This window comes from Callorhinus ursinus, unplaced genomic scaffold, assembly GCF_003265705.2.
Source record: "Callorhinus ursinus isolate GAN/ISIS: 27379988/994484 unplaced genomic scaffold, GSC_fseal_2.0 scaffold77, whole genome shotgun sequence".
Classification (NCBI taxonomy): Eukaryota; Metazoa; Chordata; class Mammalia; order Carnivora; family Otariidae; genus Callorhinus; species Callorhinus ursinus.
In genome coordinates, this window is record NW_027397139.1 from 1,490,290 (window position 1) to 1,514,277 (window position 23,988).

At 52.8% G+C, this 23,988-nt stretch overlaps 2 protein-coding genes across 4 annotated transcripts in view; one reads left to right on the top strand and one right to left on the bottom strand.

Annotated features, from left to right (window-relative positions):
- Positions 1-4,346, bottom strand: part of UHRF1 (ubiquitin like with PHD and ring finger domains 1) — a 30,991-nt gene extending 26,645 nt beyond the window's left edge. The window contains exons 1-2 of one of the 3 annotated variants that reach the window (XM_025861068.2): positions 4,224-4,346; positions 2,762-2,928 (exon numbers count right to left, since the gene is read on the bottom strand). In XM_025861068.2, coding sequence (XP_025716853.1) covers positions 2,762-2,914 — 153 coding nt within the window. In that variant the 5' untranslated portion in view covers positions 2,915-2,928; positions 4,224-4,346. Of the gene's footprint in view, positions 1-2,761; positions 2,929-3,357; positions 3,497-3,589; positions 3,708-4,223 lie in introns of those variants that run through there. The other 2 variants (XM_025861069.2, XM_073887283.1) reach the window with 2 other exon arrangements.
- A 1,278-nt stretch (positions 4,347-5,624) lies between these two features.
- On the top strand, positions 5,625-17,984 carry ARRDC5 (arrestin domain containing 5). The gene is made up of 3 exons (XM_025861071.2): positions 5,625-8,047; positions 9,906-10,111; positions 17,416-17,984. Exons 1-3 carry the CDS (start codon positions 7,696-7,698, stop codon positions 17,941-17,943), a joined length of 1,086 nt encoding a protein of 361 aa, XP_025716856.1. The 5' UTR covers positions 5,625-7,695; the 3' UTR covers positions 17,944-17,984.
- Positions 17,985-23,988: the final 6,004 nt, after the last annotated feature.

Here is a 23,988-nt window from a genome sequence, read left to right on the forward strand (position 1 = left end):
TGATTCACGGTGCCTTTACCTCGAGCTGGCTGCGCCCAGCCCCGCACCAGCCACACCGGGAGAGCTGCTCGGAGCTTGGGCCGCGGCCATCTGGGCAGGGGACCCGGGGAAGATTATGTAAAGGGCAGAGCCCGGCACCTGAACGTGCTGGAGTCCCCACAAATGACAGCTATTGTTATTTTTATGGGCAGCCAAGAAAAAGGCGCCAGATGCCTCTATGCCCTTGCCCAGGCTGGGCCTGCGGCCCGGGTCCCTGCCCCCATTCGGCTCCTTGCATTTCCGCCAATCAAACGACATAACCGCCAACCTATTCAGCCCAAACAAGCCGGCCTCGAAACCCTCCCATATCCTGAAGAAAGGCTCAACTATGTTCTGCTTTATCATCTCAATCAACCTCACTGCAGACCTTGGACTGCGATGACATGTTTCTTTAAAAGGGAGGAAGAAAAAAAAAGGGGGGGAAAGGATTGCGAAGACACTCTAGAACATTCTGTAAAAACAGCTCTCTTGCCCCGCCCACTGGAAACTAGGCTGCTTTCTATCGCTGTTAGCCTAGTCTGTTTGCAGACTCGACTCACTGGCTCACTGGGAGGTGCCGCCATAAGCCTTGTCTGTCCGTGCCCCCCCACCCTCGCCGTCCCACCTCCCCGCAGCCAGGCCAGGGCCTCGCCAGCAGCCCCGGGAAGTTGCATCACGCTCTAGGCCTGGCTTCCTCGGCCGGAAGACAGAGACGACTGCACGTTCCCTCACGAAGCTGCCGAGTGGGGACGGAGCGCCAGGCGGGGGATCGGGCGGCGGTCACAGAGGTCACGGGGGAAGCAGGAAGCCTGTGCTAAATGTGAAAGCCGTGTTGTGAGCAAGCAGCGCCAAAAGCTCCAACTCTCATCGCTGATGGCCCGCCAATTAAAGGTACACCCTGCGTGTCTCCCGCCCCCAGGTGTTCCTAGAATCATCGGGCTTTATAACTTTCCAAGGGGGCATAAGGGCTTTTGTATGGGTTGGATCTCGTGTTACAAATGAAGGGAGATGGGGGTTTGGTTTCGTGGGTGTAGACATTTGTCCAGACTCCAAATGGTCCGCCTGATGTGTGCATATCTCGCTATATATGTGTGTTACCTAAAAAAGACGAGACCCACAAATCCGTACTGGACCCTAGTCAATGGCAGGCATGCTTAAGTGCTCAGGGTTGGCGTGAACCTGCGTCTGCAACTTACTTTGAAACGCACTCCAAAAACTACAACGGACTGGCGGGCAGACAGGAGGACAGAGAAAGCGTGCTAACTGGAATGTGGCCGAGTGTCAGGGGGAAGCTCTAGGGGTAGGTGCTTGGGGGTTCGTGGCTCTTGCAAACTTTTCTGCCGGATGGAAATGTGACAACAGTGCCTGGCACGTGGCAGGCGCTCCCAGATCCTCCCACTTTAGAGGACTCGATCGGATCCACCTCTGAAACACACCATGACCTGCTTAGCAGGCACACCCGAGGGTTCTCAGAAACTCTGTGAAAGGACCTTCTGCTGAACAAAGAGATTGAGTGGCTAATCGAAGTCAGTCTGGATACCACAAAAGATGAGCCCTCGGAGGCGGCGGGAGAGAGCACCTCGGCAGAGCTTACTCACAGCCCTGCCTTTGCTCACCGCGCAGGCCAACGAGTCCGCGGGACCGGCTTCCCCTTCCCAGGCAGAGCGGGTTAACTCAGCTTCTAAAGACATTCAAGTCATCGCGTCTCTCCCGGGAAGGAGGTGAAAGGTCCCCAAGGGCACCACGAGCCCAAGAAATTAATCATCAGGTCTCATTTCGAGTTAAGCAAACTGGATCCTCCCAGCCCCCAAAAATCCCGGCCGGGCGCAGAGTGTTTATTTCTCAGTGGAGACACCAGATGGCGGCAGTACCCAGTTCAAAACGCAACAACAACAAAGTCAGGCACGCGCAGCCCAACTGAAGACTTTTAATCCAGGGCACAGTCCCCAAGCCACCGCTGTCCCTACGGTGCACCCCACTCCACGATGGCCCCTGCAGACGGGACCGACACTTTGTGCCGTACCATCTTAGCTTACCAGGGGAAATCCCACTCACAGTAGGATGCTCCGTCGCCCCCCACAAAGACACAGACAAAAACGGAAACCCCCCACTACACCTGGAGAAAGTGTCCCAAATGCGGGCAGCTGAGAAAGCAAGGGTGACCATTTTAAACGCTACCAGGGGCCAGGGAGAGAGCAAGGAGAGAGGACGCAGAAAAGCGGGGCCCGCAGACCCCAAGGAAAGCACGAGCTCCTGGCAGAAATTCCTGACCAGCAAGCGCCATCTCCAGCCTCTGAACAAGCTGATCCAAATTTCTCGAAAACAGACCCTGTGGGGTCAAACTCTAAATAGGTGCAAGCTGTGGGGCCATCGGTGTGTGTTTCAAAGGAAAACCTGGTCCCTTCCGTCCTACTGAGAAAGGATTCTAGGCTCTTCCTCGAAATTCATCAGTCCTCCATTGGCCACCTCCAACTTCCTTTTCTAGAAATTATATTGAGAGAAGCTTCAAAAAACCGGGGAGGGGGGGCAGACTTAAAAGCCCAAATGCTAGGGACTGGAGTGCCAGCTTCCTGCCCGGTATGTCGATCTGCGAGTGGAGCCTTTGTTCCTGGCTCAGGCATTTGAGGTTTCTGTGGAGACGTGAAGCGGGACCGGACGAGGGGCGGGGAGAGTATATGTACGACGCCTGGACCAGGCAAGAACAAAGGTGCTGGGCGGGCGGCAGCCGACAGGGCGGGTTTACCTGCTTGCCCCTGTAGAAAAGCCTCTGCAGGCCTGGCTCCACGTGGAACAGCTCCTGGATCTTCCTCCTCAGCTCCTCCACCTTGGTCAGCCTGGACAGTGAGTCCACAGTGTGGGCCACCTTCCCGTCCATGGTGCGAACCTGGATCCACATGGTATCTGCTGGTGCTGAAGGCGAGAGAGCGGGACCCCTGGGTCAGTGGTGCTGCTGCCGCCACCACACCGTGCCATGCTCAGGTCATCTTGGCTTTTGTCCAGTCTGTGGACACTAGAAAACTCCCAGGACGCCCTCCCAGCGCGCTGGTCCGCGGAAGAGCCGCAGCTGACCAGGGCCCCGCGGAGTAAATGAAGAAATTAACGCATTAACGACCAGCAACGGCGCAGGAACGAGGAGGGGAGGGTGAATGAGGGGAAGGCAAACGGCATCTTGGACCACTCAGTCCAACCCACTCCGTCTTTCACGGCGGGGGCGTGGGGGGGGAGACACACAAGATCCAGAGAAGTAAGGAGGACACAGCCAAATAGCGAGGAACCAGGTTTCTTCGTTCGTTCATTGATTCATTCATTCATTCATTCATTCCTTGGATAAATACTGACGCAAGAGGAGAACCCAAAACTCCGGCGCGGGTTGGAACTTCCGAAGTCCCAGTAACTCAACTAAGTGTGACCGAAGGCGAAGGACCACCCCCCCGACCCTGGAGCCCCCAACCCTGGGTGCCCGCGGCCCCCGCCTCCCCCCGCGCGCGTGCGCGACACTGCCGGCCCCCGCGGTGGCCATGGCAACCGGCCGCCCCGTCCCGGCCGCCCCCGCGCGCGCCGCGCTTCTCACCTCGGCCCGGCGGCGGCCACACGCGCAGGCTCGCGTTCCCGGGACCCAGACCCACGAGCCCAGAGCCCCTCTTATTCTCCCGCCCGCTCGCTCGGGCCACGCCAACTAGCCCACGCCCACCCCCACCGCCGGGACAGGCCGAGGGGCCCCGCGCGCCAAGTCCCGCCCCCTTCACTTGAGCCGACTCGCTCACTGGCTCCGCCGCGCCCGGCTGCCCCGCCCCGCCCGCTCCCCATTGGCCCAGGCGCGCCCGGGGAACGAAGGGCGCGCGAAATCGGGCTCGGGCGCGACAATTGAATCCCAGGGCAGCCCGCGCGCAGGCGCGGAGCCTGACATCCTCCCCTGTGGCTCGCCAGGCCCTCCCCCACCCGGCCGGCGCGACCCCCGCGGGGCTCTGAGTATGTTCCTCTCGCCCCTGCCGGCGCCCGGGCTGCGGGGGACGATTCCCAAGGGCCGCAGGGCGGGGGCAGAGCCCGAGACGGCGTGGAGAACAGCCACGCTACCGGGCACGAGTGCGCTGGTACTGGCCGCGCGTCCCCGGGCCGCTCCCGAAAGTTTTGCAAAGTCTCCGCGCCCGGTGCCGCCGGGCCCTTCCCCCGGCCCAGGATGGCACCCCGATCAGTCGGAGGCTCACCTCTCCGGCCGCCTCGATCCACTCTCCTGCCTGCGCGCCTGGCCCGGCTGGGGATGGCGATAGAGACGCGTGCGTGGCCCCGGACCCCGCGCGGACCTGCCTGCGACCCGGAGCGCCTGGACGGCCACCACTGCCCGCCGCGCTGCCAGCTGCTCTGATTTTTTTTCCCGCGAAAACTCGGCGTTTGGGAGTTGCGGGGCCGCGGGAGGCCGCGCCAGGGGCGGGCTCCTGCTTGGTGATTGGCCGCCGCAGTGGCGGGAAGCGAGAAAGGGGGTGGGGGGCGCCCCCTCCTCCATCCACCCCCACTCCGCCCAGCGGGCCACGGCCCCGCCCAGCCCTATGCGCTCTGCTGGGCGCACCCAGTGTGCGACCCGACCCAGTGGCGGGAGCTGGCCCCCCCCGACTCTGCGTGTCCCTCAGGAGCCCTAGGGATACCCCTGGGCAGGGACCCCGGGTAGAGTCCCCCTGACCTTTTAAGTCCTTTTCCACAGCCCCTCTCCCGGGGCACGGGCATGCGCTGACCAGGAGGGCAAGGAAGGCCGGAATCAATGTTTAAACACTGCAGTAGAATGTGGGGGCCCCTCTCGAGACTGTACCCCGATGGCCAGCCTGATGGCCCCAAGCTCCATTTCCTGGCATCAGGGCCTGCTAGAGCTCCCCACCCTACCCACCCGCAGGGCTTGTTTGCTGGGTTTTCCCGCCTCGTTTTCCCGCCTTCTCCCGCTGTCCAGGCGGGCAGGACTGCCCTGCCCCCTCCACCCTGCTTGCTCTGCTCTGGCCAGTCTTGGCGGGCACACAGTGACCCATGCTGGGCACCTACAAAGCGCCTGGACACAGTGTTCGGAGCTGGGGGGTGGGGGCGGCAACAATGGGCAAGGCCAACCCTGTTGGTGGTCTCCAGAAGGGTAATTTCTTGTCTGGAGAGACAGGCAAAAAATGAATCAGTAAAGCAAATCATTTCAGATACCACTGTGAGCGATGAAGACAGGACAGTAGCTGGAGAGGCATGTGTGGGTGCGCAGAGAGGACATTCTGGTTGAGGTGGAGAGGTGGGCCTCTCTGAACGGATGACATTTGAGCTGAGATCTGACATAGAAACCAAGGACAGATGGGTCGAGGAGGGACGGGCAAGCTCAGAGGCCGGAAAAGGCTTAGAAATGTAGGGGGAGCAGCCAGGAGGCCAGTGTAGCTGGGCAGAGAGGGGACGAGGTCAGAGAGGTGTCATCTAAGGCCTCAAGGGGGCCTTTGGTCTTTTATCTCTTGAGAGCAGTGAGCAGCACGGGAAGGCTGTAAGCAGAAGAGTGATGGCCTCCAACTTCTGTGTGTACAGGTTTCTCTGGACCCGAGCAGAGTCCCTTCTAGGCACTGGTCCTTCTGCTGTTCTTCCAAGTGGTAGGCAGAAGAATGTCCCCCCTCTAACAAAGCTTGTCATATCCTAATCCCTGAGCCTGTGAATATGGTAGCTTCCGTGGCAAAAGGGACTTTGCAGATGAGATCAAATTAAAGATCTTCCGGTGGGGGAGAGTATCCTAGATGATGCAGGCTGGTCCAAAATCATCACAAGGGTCCTAACAAGTGAAAGAGGCAAAAGGGCCAAGTCAGAGAAGGAGAAATGACAAGGGAAGTAGAGGTTGGAATGATGAGACCCAACAGACAAGGAATGTGGGAAACCTATAGAGGCCAGAAAAGGTGAGGGACAGATTCTCTCCTAGAACCCTAGAACACCTTGATTTTAGCTGCTTAAGACCCATTTTGGACTTCGGACCTCCAGAACTATAGGAGAATAAATTTGTGTTTTTTAAGCCACTAAAATTGTGGGGATTTGTTATAGAAGTCATAGGGAACAGATAGAGTCCAAAATCCAAAGTCCAGAATTTGCTATTAACTTTCTCCAACTTCAGGACTCCGTGTGTGCTACTGAGTGTCTTTCTGGACTCACAGTCATCAGCCAAGTATAGACCACAATCTCAGGGACGAGCAGGTATCAGGCAGGCCTCCCTGAGTCTGGGAGGCAGATGAGATCTTTCACATTGAGAATCGGCCACGGGAACCTGGCCTATTCCTGGTGAGAGCACATCATTTGTTTGCACGTACTATTGCAAAAATCCAACAGGACCAAAAGAGGGACTACGTTCTTCAGGTGTATTTGGAGCAGGGCTCGGCCCAGGCCCCTTGGATATCTCAAGTAACTCAAAAAGAGGTCTGGTTTTCCCTGCAGAAAGAAATGAGGGCCCCATTTCTCCAGTCATTTTGAGAAAGTTGGAGAGGTTGCCTAGGTTCGTTAACAAACATGAGTGAAAGACTATGCCAGGCCTCTCCAGAAGAAGCTTACAAACCACTCAGGGAGACAAGATGGCAATGTCTACAAAAGACATCACATGAAATAATAAAGGGAGATACAACAAAGACAATGAAGGAGGCCTGCTAGAGTCTGGGGAATGGACACTTCCTGCCACCTCTTCTGCTCCAGTGGTCCTCCTGCTTAGGCATCAGCCCATGGGCGAGTTAGGCACCAGGAAACCCATTAGAGGGCAAAAGGCCTCAGTTTCCTTTTTGCAAAATGATATATTCCTGAAGGTCGTTAAGTCACTCAACAAACCTATTGCCACCCCTCTTGTCTGAACCAGGCCCGGAGTCAAGCAGACGTTGGTGGGCACAAAGCTTACAGAGACTAAGTCCCACCCTGCAAGGACTTCCCATTCAATGGGGGAGACACAGGTGTAAAGAGAAATGTCAGATGTGTGAGGAGATGGTGTTCGTGTTTAGATGGAGGACACAATGCTCTAAGCATTCAGTCAGGACACACCAGATTTCATGTCCTGGCCATATCTATAATTTTTTTCTTTTTCTTTTTTTTTTAAGATTTTTTAATTTATTTGACAGAGAGTACAAGCAGGCAGAGCGGCAGGTAGAGGGGGAGAGAAAAGCAGGCTGTCCCCCGAGCCGGGAGCCCGCCATGGGGCTCGATCCCAGGACCCCGAGACCATGACCCGAGCCGAAGGCAGACGCCCAACGGCTGAGCCACCCAGGCGCCCCTCTATAATTTTTTTCTAACAGGGACTGGTTGGTATATAGAGAGAGCCATTAAAATGACAATGACTGTGTATGAGCTTAACCAGTGTATGAACCCTGAGAAGCGCACATACCACATTTGGGGGCCATCTGATAGAGCAGAAAAGACCTTGGGGCTCATTCCTCATTCCTCCCCATCTCTAAGTAGAGCTCATAAGGAGCTCTTCTCACCCAGGCCTCTAACCTCCCGGCAAGATGACAGGTGTTCCCTACGGGGCAGGAATGCTAGGGCCTTGCGGTTGGTTTGGCTTATTTATCTGTTATATCCTAGGAAGAAGGGGTAAGGTATCATTTCATACACCAGTGAGGACTTTGGAATTCCCAAGCTGTCCCACCCCTGCACAACAGCCTCATCTCCCATCCCAGCCACTAGGGACCCCCTTCCCAGAACCCTGGCTGGATGATGTCACAGACAGGTGACTTCACTGCGGCAAAGGAACCGGAAATCTCAGTGGCATGGGGGAGGAGGGAGGATGTTTCTCTCCCATCCCAACCCCCCATGTCTGTGGTGAAGTCGATCGAATTAGTGTTGCCCAAGGATGCAGTCTACCTAGCCGGCTCCAGCATAAAAGGGCAGGTGGTTCTAATCCTGAACAGCACCCTGGTGGACCCTATTGTGAAGGTGGAGCTCGTGGGAAGGGGTTATGTGGAGTGGAATGAAGAAATCGGGGCATCCCGTGATTATAGCAGAGATGTTATTTGCAACAACAAGGCCGACTACGTGCACAAGATGAAGACATTCCCAGTAGAGGGTAAGGACAAAGCCAGCCGCCAACTCTAGCCATAATAGGAACCTGGGTCTGGAAGGTAAACACATCTGCTAGTGGATCAGCAAACCCCCAGGGATAGCAGAGGCCTGGTTCCTCCCCAGGAGGGAAGCTATGTATAACAATGACCATCAGATACACTTTAACACGAAAATAATAAGACATGAGGAGCTGATCAGAACCCACATATTCGAAATCAACTTTCAAAGTCGTTTCCCTGGGGGGAAAAATGCTATCCTTAGCCCAATGACCACTTGGGAAGGCCAAAAAAAAAAAAAAAAAAAAATCTGTCTTGGGCGCCAGGGTGGCTCAGTTAGTTGAGCGACTGCCTTCGGCTCGGGTCGTGATCCTGGAGTCCCGGGATCGAGTCCCACATCGGGCTCCCTGCTCGGCGGGGAGTCTGCTTCTCCCTCTGACCCTCTTCCCTCTCGTGCTCTGTATCTCTCATTCTCCCTCTCTCAAATAAATAAATAAAATCTTTTTAAAAAATCTGTCTTATTATTTGACAGATAAATCTCCCTCTGGCAGTGAAATGCCAAGGAGACAAGGAGTCCTATGGTCCCAGGGAAAGAGAGAGGAGGCAGGGAAGACGTTCCAGGGAGAGAATAACCAGGCCCCAAGTCCAGCAGGTTCAGTCCCACGGTCTGGACAAACGTCAGGGAGGCTGAGCTGCCTGTGAGCCGCATGTCCTTTCCAAAATGTGCTCATGGGAGTGTTCCCAGGTATGCCACAACTCTCGGCCAACGCCTGGCTGAACAAAGTTTAATTTTAGACTTTTAAAATTTTTAGATCGGGAGGTCATGGAGAGGTCTCTTCGGAGAGGGAACTGAGCTCAGATCTGAGTGATGGGAAGGACACCAGCCGTGCAGATGTCTAGGGGAGGAATGGCAACATACCAGCCCTTACTGCTCTGCAGTCCTGTTGCCTCTCTGTGTCCCATTAACCCATCTGGAAAATGGGAACCAGAAGAAGGGGTCACTCATAGATTGCTTTGAGGACTTAGTGACTGAATGGTATATAAAGGGCTTAGAATAGTGTGGGGCATACAGTAAGTGTTCTGTAAGTGTTTTTTCAACCCAAACACTCCCCACCCTAACACCCCCAGCATCAGGTACCACCCTTTCCCATTGCCAAGCATTTCCCCTCAAAAGCATAAGCCCAAGCCTCTGACGGATTCACTCATTTATTTCGCAAACATTTATTGAGCACCTTCTGCACATGGCCCTGGGCCACGGGCTGGGGGTGGGACAATGGATAAAACAAACAAGGTCCCTGGAGTCACTGGGATTGCCATCCGGTGGGCAAGACACCATAATGAGAGGCTTTTGGACGAATGAAAGAAACAAATAAAACAGGGGAGGTTGCAGAAATGGGGGCCGTGTGAGCTTCTCCCTGGCCCTCAGTTGCCACTCAACCAATGTTAAGCACCTACTGTATGCTGCGCACTGAAGGCCAAGCTCTGTGAGGGCAGGGAGCTGTGCTGCCCTGCTCACTGCTGAGAATAATGCCTAAAACAGCCTCTGGCCCACAGAAAGAGGTTCAAGAGGGGTTTGTTAAACCAATGTGCTGGACCTCCAGTTTCTCAGAGCCAGAGTAGGGGTGAGCACCCCAGCCACCTCATCCACCCAGGCATCTCCCTCCAGCCCAGCTGAGGCCTAGGCCGAATATTTATGGATCATGCAGATCCCTAAAAGCACAGAACTCAGCCTAGCTCAGGGACAGGTGGGCCAGGCCCAGGACAAAGCCCCTGCCAAGACAACAAATAAAGAAGGGGGGGTTAAAAAAAAAAAAAAGGGAAAAGATTCTAGAACCTTCTGATGGCCTCGGTGTGTTTTGCTTTCAGATAATTGGTTAAGTGCAGGCAGCCACACCTTTGACTTCCATTTCAGCTTACCTCCCAGGCTTCCTTCTACCTTCGTCAGCAAAATTGGCCACGTCTTCTACTTCGTGCAAGCCTCCTGCATGGGCCGGGAGCACATACTGGCGAAGAAGAGAATGTACTTGTTGGTTCAAGGGACTTCGGACTTCCACAAAGAAAACCCATTGCAGGTAGTGATGGGGGAGGGGCAGCGGTGGGGCTTGTCCTCCAAGCTCACCAGATGCAGGTGGGAGGGCAGGACACAGAGCTGGCCTCTACCAGGAAGAAGGAAAGGTGCTGATGGCTCCTCCGGGGGGTCCAGCGAGTTCACAAAAGGTGAATCTGAAACTGGGGTAGGAACTAAGCCAGCGGGGGGGCCCCTCAACCAGGATAATCCTGCCTCCCCAGGGGGCACAGCGTGGTGTCTGGAACATCTACAATTGACAGGACTGGGGGGGGTGCTGTTAGCCATGGAGGTGGTGGGGGCCAGGGGTGCTGCTCAATACCCCACAGTTCCCAGGACACCCCCAGAGAATGACTGGGCCCCAATGTCCTTGACCCTATAGTAAGTCAAGGCTGTTCAGAGGCCTCCCCTGTGACCTGGGAGGCCTGGATGCCCGGTGACGCTCCAGGGTCTTTGAGCCCTCAGACAACAGAGATGGTGCCCCCATCAGAAGAAGCAAGGAAAAGGGTTGGCTTCTGGTCTGCTGAGCAGAGGAGGAGGTTTTCTGGATGGTTCCTGGAGGCCCAGGTGCAGAGATAGAAGTCGAGGTGGGTGGAGTGACGTTGGCCCCAAGTCACTCCCCTGGGGACTCTGTTATCAGAGCATGGTGGCTGAGACGGGGGTGGGGGGGGTTGGATTTTAGTTTTCAAGATCCAGGTAAAAATCCCAGAGCCCCCACCTTCCTGTTGTGCGATCCTCTGCAAATGACGTTGCCTCTCTGTGCCTCTGTCTCCTCATCTGTGAAATGGGCAGGGAGATAGTGCCTAGCTTGCCGAACTTCCCACAGTGCCTGGCACGGGCTGGGGGGTGGGCCCCAAGAATCTTGCTGCTTCCACCACCAGTGTTATTATATATGTCACAGGGATCGTCTCGAGCCCGGCCAACCTCCTGGGATGGTCCTGGAGGGTTCCAGGAAGGGCAGATGCTTGGAGGGGTGGAACAGCCCTGGGATGACCAGACCTGAGCTCAAGGCCCACTTGACCACCTGCTCCCTGTGTTACCCTGAGCAGACTATGGCCCTTCTCTGGCCTTCCCGTCAGAGCTAATCTAGAGTGCAGGGGGCACGAGGCAGAAGCTGGGGTGAAATGTTGGGGTTGGGTGAGACCCAGCCTGAGATTTCGTTGACAGATACTTCATTAGCTAGATGGCCTTGGGCAATTCACAACACCTCCCAGAGCCTTGACTGTCCTGATCTGTACAATGAGAAGAATAATACCTCCCTTGATGGGTGCCCATGAAGACCGCAAAGTGCTCAGCGCGGTGTCTGCGCACCCAGGAGGTGCCCCCGTAAGTGGGAAGATCTAAAAATCAAGATCGTAGTAGCAACAGGAGTTATTACAGATAAGTTTTGAGGATATGAAAATAGCGTGTTTTTTCAACTGCTCAGTACTGTCTTAACCAGACTGGGCAAGGGAGGCCCTTTGGAGGAGGTGACATTTTAGCAGAGAACTGAAAGAGCAGAGGCGGGGAAACCATGGGGATATCTGGGGTGGAGGGTTCCAGGTGGTGGGAACAGCCTGTGCAAAGGCCCTGGGGCAGGACTGTGCCTGGCGTGTGGGATGAACAGTGAGGGGGCCACATGGCTGCAACAGAGTGAAGGAGAACGTGAGAGGGAAGAAAGTAAGGGCAGGGAGGTAATAAGAGGCCTCAGGAAGACTTGGACTTTCACCTGATGCAGGTAAGAGCCCTGGTGGGCAAGGGGTCATCATTGGATGCCCTCTGGCTGCTTTGGGGAGGATAGATAATCGGGGGCAGAGGGAGGGCAGGAGCTGGGGGACCAGGACAGAGGTTACCACTCTGGTGCAGTGAGCCATGATGGGGCTCAACCAGGTAGAGGCAGAGTCTTTTAAGATTTATAAAAATTATTTGAGAGAGAGAGAGCGCGTGCAGGCAGAAGGAAGAGCAGAGAGGGAGAGAGAATCTGAAGGAGACTCCATGCTGAGCTCAGAGCCTGACGCAGGGCTTGATCCCACAAACGCCAGATCATGACCTGAGCTGAAACCAAGAGTTAGACACTTAATCAAGTGAGCCACCCAGACACCCCTGGGTAGAGGCAGAGTCTTGACCTCCAACAGTCTGTCCTCAGAGCGGCCAGAGACCGTCAGGTGATGACCTTCCTCTGCGCCCACAGCCCTCCCGGTCTCCCATTTCATTCAGGGTAAAGGCCAAAGCCCCCCCCCCCCCCCCCCACAGAGCCCTGCATGATCTGCCCCCTCTCCCCTCCGCTTTCTCTGCTCCCGCCAAACAGGCCTCCTCACTGTTCCCTCCAATATACCAGGCCTGGTCCTGCCCCAGGGCCTTTGCACAGGCTGTTGCCTTCCCCCTGGAACACTATAATATGACCTTCCTATCCTTCCCCCACATCCTTCAGATCTTTGTTCAGAAGCCATGTAGGCACTCACCTGGCTAAGTAAACTCTCACAACCCCAACAGAGGGCAATTTAGCTGTATCTATTCAAATTAAAATGAACATGCACTTTGCCCCAACCATTTCCCTTCTAGAAATTTCTCCTACTGATATTCTTTCACTTGCGACCTCCCACAGCAATGTTTTCGCGGCAAGAAATTGGAATCAGCCTAAATGTTCGTTGCTAAGGGAATTAAAAAGTAGCAAAGGAATATTCAAAGGAATGCTCTATAGGTAAGTTAGAGAGAAACAGAGGCAGAACAAGGCAGCTCTTAGCATCAGGACCTCTACTAAGTCACTGGGTTGAGTGAGCACAGCAAAGTTCAGAACAAGTGAGAAATGTACTTCCTTGCAGGTGTAACAAACGTGTCCGGAAGGAGATCACAGAAACTAGCAACAGACATGCCCCCCCGGGAGGGGAGCCGGGGAGCTAGGAGGAGCAAACATTTTCTCCTTCCAATTGTTTTCAACAGCTTTATTGAGCTATAATTCACATATCTTGTAATCTACCCATTGAAAGTGTACAACTGAATGACTTCCCGTGTGTTCACAGAGTTGTGCGGCCATCACCAACTGTCGATTTTAGACCACTGTCATCACACCAAAAGGAAATCTTGGATCCCTTAGCTGTCACCCCTCGAATTCCCCATACCCCCTCCCCCAGGCCGTGGCAACCACGAATCCCCTTCCTCTCTCTGTGGATTTGCCTGTTCTGGACATTTCATGGAAATGGAATCATACGATATGTCCACTCACCTCCTCGGTCAGTGTCTCATCCCTTTTTCCGGCTGAATGACATTCCATTGCCCAGCTGGACCCCATTTTGTGTATCCATTCGTGCACTGATGGATACTTGGGTTGTTTCCACTTCTTGGTTACTGTGAATCACGCCTCTGCACATTCCCTTACATGTTTGCATGGATGTATCTTCTTGTTTCTCTTGGCTAGATACCTGGAGTACAATTGCTGGGTCAGATGATCACTCCCTTGAACATTTGAGGAGCCCCCAGCCTGTTTTCCACAGTGGCTGGACTGTTTTTACGTTTTCTCCAGCACTGCACATGAGCTCCAATATCCCCACCTCCTCTCTACTCTTTGTACCTTTAGAATCTTGAAAGACAGAGCTGTGTTGTCTCTTTCAACAGCTGGTACCATTTGGGAAAGGAGCTTGTCCCAGAGACATTTCCTAACCATTGGCTCCAAGGGAGCCTCCACCGCACCTCTCCCTAGTTCACACCCCTGGTTTGCCTCCAGCCACAACCTCATCACTGTCCCTAACAGAAATGACCTGGTTCATTTTCAGTGAGCCGACTGTGTGTCCATCTCCCCACCTCCCCCCAACCCCGCCAGAGCAGGGACCAGGCTCGTCTTAACAGCTATGGGTTTTCCTTGGACTTGTCACCAAGCTGATGACAATAAATACTGTTTGGATGAATCCCCCCAAAGCTTCACATATGCCAAAGGAATGCGGGGCTCCCAAACACTCCCAGATCCAGGAAATCCAGTGTTGGGTGTATATCCCCAACATTACTGGGAATCAGGGCGCTTTGGCCACCCTGCCTGACCTCGTGTGGGAGTCTCCACTGGGCACTGTTGGAATTGTTGGGCCCCTCTCTCAGGTACAGGCCGGGACTACCGGCTTGGCCTTGAGTTAGGGCAGCAAGTTCCTCAATGCCCGCAGGGTCCTAACGCATGCGAGGAATTTTCGAATAAGACTGGAGGGATTTAGAATAAAACTGCCTGCAATTAGCCTCCTGGAGGAGAGGGGGGGAGGGGACGGCTGAGGAGGCCAGGGGGCCAGAGGCAAGGGTAGAGGTGAGGTCACCTGGTGTCAGGGGTCAGCCCCAGGTCTCCCAAGAGGAAAGGCATCCAATCTGGAGCAGTGTTTTTCAAACCTCAGGTCACGACCAGATCATGGGTTGCAAAATCAGTTTAGCGAGGTGCAAGTATATTTGTATAAAATGAGAGAATATGCAAGACTAAACTAGAAAATATCAGAAAAAAAAGTCAATTTGTGGGTTGCAAACATTGTGTGTGTTTTTTTCAATAGAATAAGAAAACAGAACAGAGAATAAAATAAGTAGAACAGGAAGTGAAGAAAATATGGTTGGTGGCTTGCAATCGACTTTTTTTTTTTTTTAAGATTTTATTTATTTATTTGACAGAGAGGGAGACAGCGAGAGAGGGAACACAAGCAGGGGGAGCGGGAGAGGGAGAAGCAGGCTTCCCGCGGAGCAGGGAGCCGGACGCGGGCCTCGATCCCAGGACCCTGGGATCATGACCTGAGCCGAAGGCAGACGCCTAACAACTGAGCTACCCAGGCGCCCCTTGCAATCAACTTTTTTTAAAAAATGAAAGAATAAAACAAAATATAAATATGGTGGGTTACAACAGCTTTGTTTTTTATAACATCAATGTGTTGGACAGGATATAATAGTTGTGAATAAGTAGAATATAGAATTTATCAGAACAAATTTAATTTGGTGGGTTACAACCAGCTAATGTTTACAAAATGTTGGTTTTATATAAAGCAAAATAATAGAATAAAGAAAGACTAAACATAACAGGAAAACAAATCCAGAGGGTTGCAGTGAATATATTTTTAAAGATTTTATTTATTTATTTATTTGATGGAGAGCACAAATAGGGGGAGCAAATCAGCAGCTGACTGGTTGATAGGATGGCTGCATTTTGAGGGTCAGAGGGAGAAGCAGGCTCCCTGCTGAGCAGGGAGCCCGCTGTGGGGCTTGATTCCGCGACTCCCGGATCATGACCTGAGCCGAAGGCAGACACAACCGACTGAGCCACCCAGGCGCCCCGCAATGAACATTTTTAAATGAATACAATAAATGGAATAAAGCAGAATGTACCAGCAGGCATAAGTAGTAGTTCATGAAACATATTTCTCTTTCATAGATCTAGGTGAAGATGAAAATACAGATTTGTGTTCTTTGCCACGATACTAAAATCTATGTTTTAACCATGAGCGGTGATTTAAAAAAAAGGGGGGGGAAGAGTATATGACACATAACTGTGTGTGGCCTGCAAAGCCTAAAATATTTGTCATCAGTTCCTTTCCAGAAAAAGTTCACCAACTCATGGCCGAGAGCAACCCCATGATGGGGCTCAACCAGGTAGAGGCAGAATTTTCTGCCCTCCTGCTTGTGCTCACTCTTTCTCAAATAAATGCATAAATCTTTTTTAAAAATCCAGATATAATAAACCCCCAGTTCAGGATAAAGGGAGCCAAGGAGTATGAGGGGATGGCATTAGGGAGGGGGTCCCTGGGGCCTTCAACCAGATCTCTCATGTTTTTACTTTAAATTGTGGCAAAATATACATAACATAAAATTTACCATCTTTTTTTTAAGATTTTATTTATTTATTCATGAGAGACAAAGGGAGAGAGAGAGGGGGAGAGAGAGAGAGAAGCAGAGGGAGAAGTAGGCTCCCCAGGAGCAGGGAGCCTGATGCGGGACTCGATCCCAGGACCCTGGGACCATGACCTGAGCCAAAGGCAGACGCTCAATCATCTGAGCCACCCAGGCGCCCATAAAATTTACCATCTTAACCATTAGTGTTGAGTACATTCACATGGTTGTGCAACTCTGCAATCTCATTTTGTAAATGAGCAGAGGTCTGAAACAAATCAGGAGAATTTGTAAATGCTGATGAAGCGGGTCTTAGGAATATGGCCGTGCTGTACTAGGAAATGGTTAACAACCAGCCGTGATGTGTCATGTTTCCCAATTTCCCTGGTGAAAATAACACCCATCAGGGCCAATTTCAAGTGAACAACTTGATGTCACTAATGGGAAGTGGGAGGGGAGTTTGGGCAGTATTTTTCACACTATTTTCTCTCTCTCTCTCTCTCTCTCTCTCTCTCTCTCTCTCTCTCTCTCGGTATGCTGAAAGAGAACACACACACGCACGCACGCTTGTAAAAGTATCAAGTTTCTCTACAAGGAGACACCGGAAGCCAGCAAAAGTGGAGAGTGATCATTCTAAGGCCCCCCGCGCCCCCCCTGCCACATCACATCAAATCCTTTAAGATGTTATCCACAAATAAAAAGTAAAATGTCACCGAAGCCACTCATTAAATATAATGTATGTGCGACTTTATTTGCACATCAGCAGCTGACTAGTTGATAGAATGGCTGCGTTTTGAGGCATTTATTTAAACACACTACATACTTTCTTTTTTTTTTTTTTTAAAGATTTTATTTATTTGACAGAGAAAGACACAGCGAGAGAGAGAATACAAGCAGGGGGAGTGGGAGAGGGAGAAGCAGGCTTCTGCCGAGCAGGGAGCCCGATGCGGGGCTCGATCCCAGGACCCCGGGATCATGACCTGAGCCGAAGGCAGACGCCTAACGACTGAGCCACCCAGGTGCCCCCACACTACATACTTTCAACGCTACGGTTTTCCTTTCATGATTCAGAGCCCGTAATATTTTCTCCTAAAGTCTGAACTGCCTGGGTAAGCCCCAAGTCTTGGGCTTAGACTGTGAGACATTTCCTGTCTTCTAGAAAACCAAGGCCCAGAGAAGTCAAGGCACTTGCTCAAGGTCACACAGCAAGTGAGCATGGGAGGTGGGGGTCAAGCCAGGGTCTTGTGGATTTCTTAGGCTTATGATGAGGAAATTGGTACTCAGAAAGGCAAAGGGTATTGATTAAGGCAAGCCGGGAGATCATGCCGGGCTTTTGGCTGCCAAATCCCCAAGGCTCCAGATCCTGTTTCAGTGCCTCTTACTTAGGAAAGTCCCAAAAGCTCGAGGTTTGCAGGAGCTATGATGGAGGAATGTCAGGCAGGCGAGCAGATCTTGTGTCCACCATCCCTCACAGTTGTCCATCCCCCCTTCTAGACCCCTCTCTTGGTGGAGGCTGAGAAGAAGGTCTCCTACAACTGCTGCAGCCAGGGCGCCATCTGCCTCCAAATCCAGATGGAAAAGAACACTTTTACTCCGGGGGAGAGGGTCGTCTTCACCACGGAGATCAACAACCAGACCAGCAAGTGCATCAAGATGGTCACCTTCGCCCTCTACATCCACGTGCAATGTGAGGGCTTCACCCCCAGTGCAGAGCGGCGGTCTCGGGTGGACAGCAGTGAGCTGCTCCGGCAGGAGGCCAACACTCAGATCACGCCCTTCAACACCACCAAGATCGTCAGCACCCTCAACCTCCCGCAGGTGCTGTCCGTGAGCAGCGGCATGCGGGACGGCGAGATCATGAGTACCCACTACGAGCTGGTCAGCACGGTCCACCTGCCCTGGTCCCTGACCAGTGTGAAGGCCAAGGTTCCCATCATCATCACCAGTGCCCCTGTGGACCCAGACAGCTGCCCACGGCTGGAGGGGGCAGCATCACCCGAGAGCCAGGAGTACCAGAATTAAGTGCCCCAACTTCTAAATATTAAAAGCTTTATCAGACTCTACGGGCAGCCCTTTTTTTGTCTGGCACAGATGGGCTTCAGATGGGTTGGGGTGTGGATGGCACGTGCCTAAAACTTCCCACAATGCAGCCACTTAGGCATCAGTTTCTCCCTGCCCCAGATAGTTTACTGAAGGCCAGGAGAAGATGAAGGGAACTGACAAGGTCTTCCAGGAGCCTCCTCCCTGGTTAGGGCTCCAGACCCATTTCCGTACTGGGGTCTTACAGTGCCTCGACCCGGGGTCCCCAACTGCGGCGATTCTGCCTTCCAGCCGCACTAGCAAAGTCTGATGGTCCTGGTTCTCACCACCGAGGGGCACAGGGGCTGCTCCTGGCATTGGGTGAATGGGGGCCAGGGAGGGATGCTGCCCACTGTCCCGCGATGCCCAGGCTGGCCTCACCCCACAGAATGATCTGGCCCCAAAGGTCCATAGCTCCAGCGGGGAGAAAACGTGCATTCATTATCTGGGGGAAAAATTCAGTTTGATCCCTAGCTCACACTAAACACCAGAATAAATCCCCGATGGATCAAGCGAAGGAAACCAGGGTGACCCCCCCCCCAGCGTCTGTGAGTTCCCTCCTCTCCCTCCCACTCAATGTGTGTATTTAAATATATGCAGTATCCCAGGATATCCTCAGTCGGTCAGATGGTTATAGAATGTAGTCTCCTGGGGGTCCACAGAATCCCTTAACCCAGTGGGTTTCACCCAAAGGGATCCTGCCCCTCAGGGGACACTGGGCAATGTCTGGGGACGTTTGTGGTTGTCATGACTTCGAGTGCTCCTGGCATTGAGTGGGTGGGGGTCAGGAATGCTGCTCAACATCCCACAGTGAACAGGACAGACCCCCACAATTAAGAATGATCTGTCCCCTTGGGGCGCCTGGGTGGCTCAGTCGGTTAAGTGTCTGCCTTTGGCTCAGGTTATGATCCCAGGGTCCTGGGATGGAGCCCTAAGTGGGGCTCCCTGCTCAGCTGGGAACCTGCTTCTCCCTGCTTGTGCTCTCTCGCTCGCTCTTTCTCAAATAAATAAATAAAATCTTAAAAAAAAAAAAAAAGAATGATCTGGCCCCCAAAAGACCCTTAACTACAGAGAACACACAGATGGTCACCAGAGGGAAGGTGGGCCGGGGGATGGGTTAAATAGGTGATGGGGATTAAGTCATGCACTTGCTGTGACGATGTATGGAAATGCTGAATCACTGTATTGTACACCTGAACCTAATACTACACTGTATGTTAACTAAGTGAAATTTAAAACAAAAACTTAAAAAAAGAGAATGATCTGGCCCCAAATGTCAGCACTGTTGAAGGGGAAGGACGCTGGGCTGGGGCAAACCACGGGGGCAGGTGATTGCCAAGTGCCAGGGTTGGGTCTGGGGGGGCCTCTTACCCAAGTCAGGGCACGGCCCTCCTACACTCACAGCCTCTCAGGGCTATCTCACCTCACTCGGGGTAGAAGCCAAAGTTCTCCCAACACAGGGCTTGCACATCTGCCCATGTCTCATCCATGATCATCAGTCACCTGCACCTGACCTGTCTGCTACGTTCTGTCCTCCCTGCACATAAAAATCCAGGATGCCCTGTTAAATTTGCATTTCAGATGGACAATACTATTTTAGCATAAGTATGTCCCATGCCATGTCTGGGATATACTGAGGCTTAAAAAAATCATTTGTTGTTTATCTGCTATTCCAATTTAAGTGGGTGTCCTGTATTTTACCTGGTGATCTGATTCCTCAAGCAACTAGAAGGCTCTCAGCACAAATCAGGCCACCTCAGCCCATTGGGTCCCCACGGCACTCACCCTGGCCTACAAGGATCTGCATGGTCAGGGATGAAGGAATGACTTCCCTGATGCCACACCGTTCTTATTCTCCCACTTCTCAGATTTTTAGCGTCTGCTTTCTTCAAAGCCACATCATCCATGCCTCCTCTTTCCGGAAGCCTTCCAGCCATACCAGGCAGCACCTCTCACCCTCCTCTACCAGGTCCTGAAACATGCATGACTTTCAAGGGTCATCGCTGCAGATGACAGGTCCAAATAATAACAGAAATCATGAGGACAGTAACACCACGGCAAGGACTAGCTCTAATCACATCACACTTTCCTTCTTCCTCCTGGGCACATGGCTAGACTATATTTCCCAGCATCCCATGCAGCCAGGTGTGGCCATGTGATTGATCGGGCCAACGGGACATAAGGTGATCGTGGCCAATGGCCATGTGACTGATCTGGCCCAGTGATGGAAGTCACTTGAGGCCGGATCCATTAAAAATTTGCCACAGGAATCTTGTTCTCTCTTTCCCTTTTTTGCCAGCTGCTTGGGGTGGAATGTTTGAAGGGGAGCTGCCCAGGAAACTTGATCTGCACTTGATTGTTGCAAAGACAAGGAATAAAACTTTATTGAATAAACAACATCTGCTGAAATTGACTATTGCTCCTTTCAGCCCTTGGTCTACCCTAGGATTCCTCCAGCTCTGCACATTGACATTTGGGTCCAATGTTGCTTTTATGGGGGACAATCCTGCCCATTGTAGGAGGTTGAACAGCATCTCCTTCTTTTACCCACTAGATGCCACTAGCATCCCCCAAGTTGTGACAACAGAAATTTCTCCAGATGCTGCCAAGAATCCCTTGGGCGGGCAGAATCACCCTGAGTTGAGAGCCACTAGTCTAGTCTTTTCATACAAGTAGCTACATTTGCGGAGGCCTTTGAACATTTCAGGGACGTGGACTCGATGCGGCCACACTAAACCTGTCATCTTGTCTTCTCCCCACCTGTACCCCAGCTGTTCTGCCTTCAGCTCCCCATGTCTATGAAGACCCCACCTCAGCCTTTTATTCTCCCAAGTCCTGTTTGTTTTATTTCCTAAGTAATTGCTTAACCTGTCCACTTCTCTCCATCTCCCCTGCCACCCCCTGAAGCCAGGCCACCATCAGCGCTTACCTGCATGATCACGGTAGCAGCCTCCCAGGGGGCTCTACTCTCACCCCTCGCCCCTTAGTCCATTGTCCACACAGCAGCCAGAGAGAGTGACTACAGGCTTGACTGGGGCTGGAGAAGCCCCTCCCCGAGAAGCCCCAACCACACAACTCTTGGCGCCTCCTGGGCTTCTTGGGTGTCCTCGCAACATGGCCACTGGCTTCCTCTGGAGCAGGTGATCCAAGAGAGAGCAGGGAGGGCAGGATGACTTTTATGACCTAGTCTCAGAGGTTTTTGACACAGTCGCTTCTGCCGTGTTTTGTTTTTAAGAAACAAGTCGCTCAGTTCAGCCCACACTCACAGGGAAGAGAATTAGGCTCCACGTTTTTAAAGGAGTATCAGAACATTTGTGGATGGTTTTTTTTATTTTTTTTTTTTGTTCTGTTTTTTACTTTAAGTAAGCTCTCTGCCCAACATGGGGCCCAAACTCACAACCTGGAGATCAAGAGTCACATGCTCTACTGACCAGGCCAGCCAGGCACCCCTTGTGGGTGTATTTTTTTTTTTTTAAGATTTTATTTATTTATTTGAGAGAGAAAGAGGGCACAGCAGGGAGAGGGGTAGAGGGAGAGGGAGAGGCAGGCTCCCCACTGACCAGAGAGCCGGACGTGGGGCTCGATCCCAGGACTCCGGGATCATGACCCGAGCCAAAGGCAGACGCTTAACCATCTGAGCCACCCAGGTGCCCCATGGGTGTATTTTTTAAAACCACATTCCCTAACCAATTCCTTGACGAATCCCATTGGATCCACCTTTGTTTATTTATTTATTTTTTTTGAAGATTTTATTTATTTATTTGAGAGAGAGAGAGAGAATGAGAGAGAGAGAAAGCACATGGGGGGGGAGGGTCAGAGGGAGAAGCAGACTCCCTGCTGAGCAGGGAGCCCGATGCGGGACTCGATCCCGGGACTCCAGGATCACAACCTGAGCCGAAGGCAGTCGCTCAACCGACTGAGCCACCCAGGCGCCCTGGATCCACCTTTAATATCCTTCTAGACTCTTACTCTTTCCATTATCATCACGCTGGTCCCACAGCTTGAGTGTCCACAGGTGGACGAGCTGATAAACAAACGTGGTCCATCCATGTGACGGAATATTACTCAGCCTTAGAAAGGAAGGAAATCCTGATACACACTACAACATAAATGAACCTCGAGGATGTTACGCTAAATGAGGTAGGGCAATCTCAAACGGAAAATTCCTGTCTACTTGTACTTCTAGGATGTCCCTAGAGGCGTCCCATCCACCGAGGCAGAGAGTAGGTGGTGGGCACCAGGCCTGGGGCAGGGGATGGGGAGTCAGTGTTTCATGGGGACTGAGTCTCAGTTTTGCAAGATGAGAATGTTCTGGAAAGGGATAGGTGGGGATGGCTGCGCAACCATGTGAATGTGCTTCACGCCACTGAGGTGTGCACTTAAAAATGGCTAAGATAAATTAAGGTAAGCTTATGTATGTGTATTTTACCACCATTAAAATGTTTTTGATCATAGCAATATCCAAGCCTTATATGGTGCTCACCGTGCCCCAGGCACCAAGCTAAGCTGTGGACTGCTTCATTTAATCCTCTCCATCATCTGTGAGTTAGGACATGAATGCCCCATTTCACAGACAAGCCAACAGAGTCTCAGAGAAGTGCAGGAGGTGCCCAGGCTCGCAAAGCCAGGATGAGATCCCCTAACCACCCTCGGTAGTGCCTCTCTGAGCACCACGGAGACTCTTATTTTTACTGCTTCAGCTAAGGAGGGAGGAACCCATCTCAGGGTCACAGAGCTGAGGCAGGTGACACGGCCAGCCTGGACCCCCAGGGCGTGGCCACGCTGAGAGGGGCACCCAGGGAGGTCTGAGCCTGTCTTTGGGGCTGTGGGTTTGAGTCTTCGTTATATCCCCTCTTGGCACCGGGTCTCCTTCTTGCAAAGCTGACAGGGTGTTATGGAAGCAGCCAGGATTCATGTACCTGAGAAGGGCTGGGGGTCCAAAATACAGGCTCTCTGGAACTCAGTTTTCTCATCTGTAAAACCGGTAAATAATTATTATACTTAAAATAATGTGATTAATAATAATAGCTGGTATCGTTATGAAATGTTAATTACTATTATTCACCTTGGCACAACTCTACACGCCGGGGCTGGGTCACTCTATGTAGGGGTGTCCCGGGCACTGTGGGGGTCGGGGGCTGAGTAGCGTCCCTGGTCCCACCTACTCCATGCCAGGAGTACCCCCGGTCGGAACAACCAAAAATGTCTCCAGACACCCCAGTGGAGACAGAATCTCTGAGGGTTCTGGGAGCAGAATCGAACCCAGGTGGTAGGCCCTGTCCACATTATAGGGTTGGAGGTCATTGTGGAGTTAGTGTATCTGGTAGTAAATGCTAATGAGATTCCCAGCTCTGCTACTTATATGCTGTGTGACCTCGGGCAAGTCACTTGCGTCTCTGAGCCTCAGCATCCCCACCTGTAAAACTCAAATTCATCATTAGTCCCTCCTTCCCCAAGATGCTGCGGGGGTTGGGGGGGAGGTCTATAAACCCATTAAACGGTCTATAAATGCATAATCGCTTACTCCACAGGCACTGCTGTTACCACACCTGGGGGCTTCTGGAAGATTCTGACTCACAGTGGCAGGCCCCTGCACCCTCCCCACCGGCTGCCTCCCCTCTGGGCCCCAGATTCAGGAGGCCACACAGGCGGGACGTTGGGAACATTTCCTGTGCGGTGGCCTGTGGTGCCCACTGGGACAGGTGGGCCAACGGGAGAACACAGCTGGGACCACCCCACTTCCTGCCCTGGGGGGAGGCGCCTCTCACGTTCCCGCACCCCTACCCCAAAAATAACACCTCCCCCCAGGAACCAAAGCCACCGCACCAGCTGCAGCCTCCAACTCAGGGGACACAGGACAGGCGGGGGCCCAGCAGCTGCCACCACGGCGCCTGCCCCGCTGGGAATGTCCTCCCCCCCACTGCTGCCACCTCCGGCATTCCAATCCCAAGGGGGTGACTTGGCCTCCCCCATGGGCCAGGACACTTG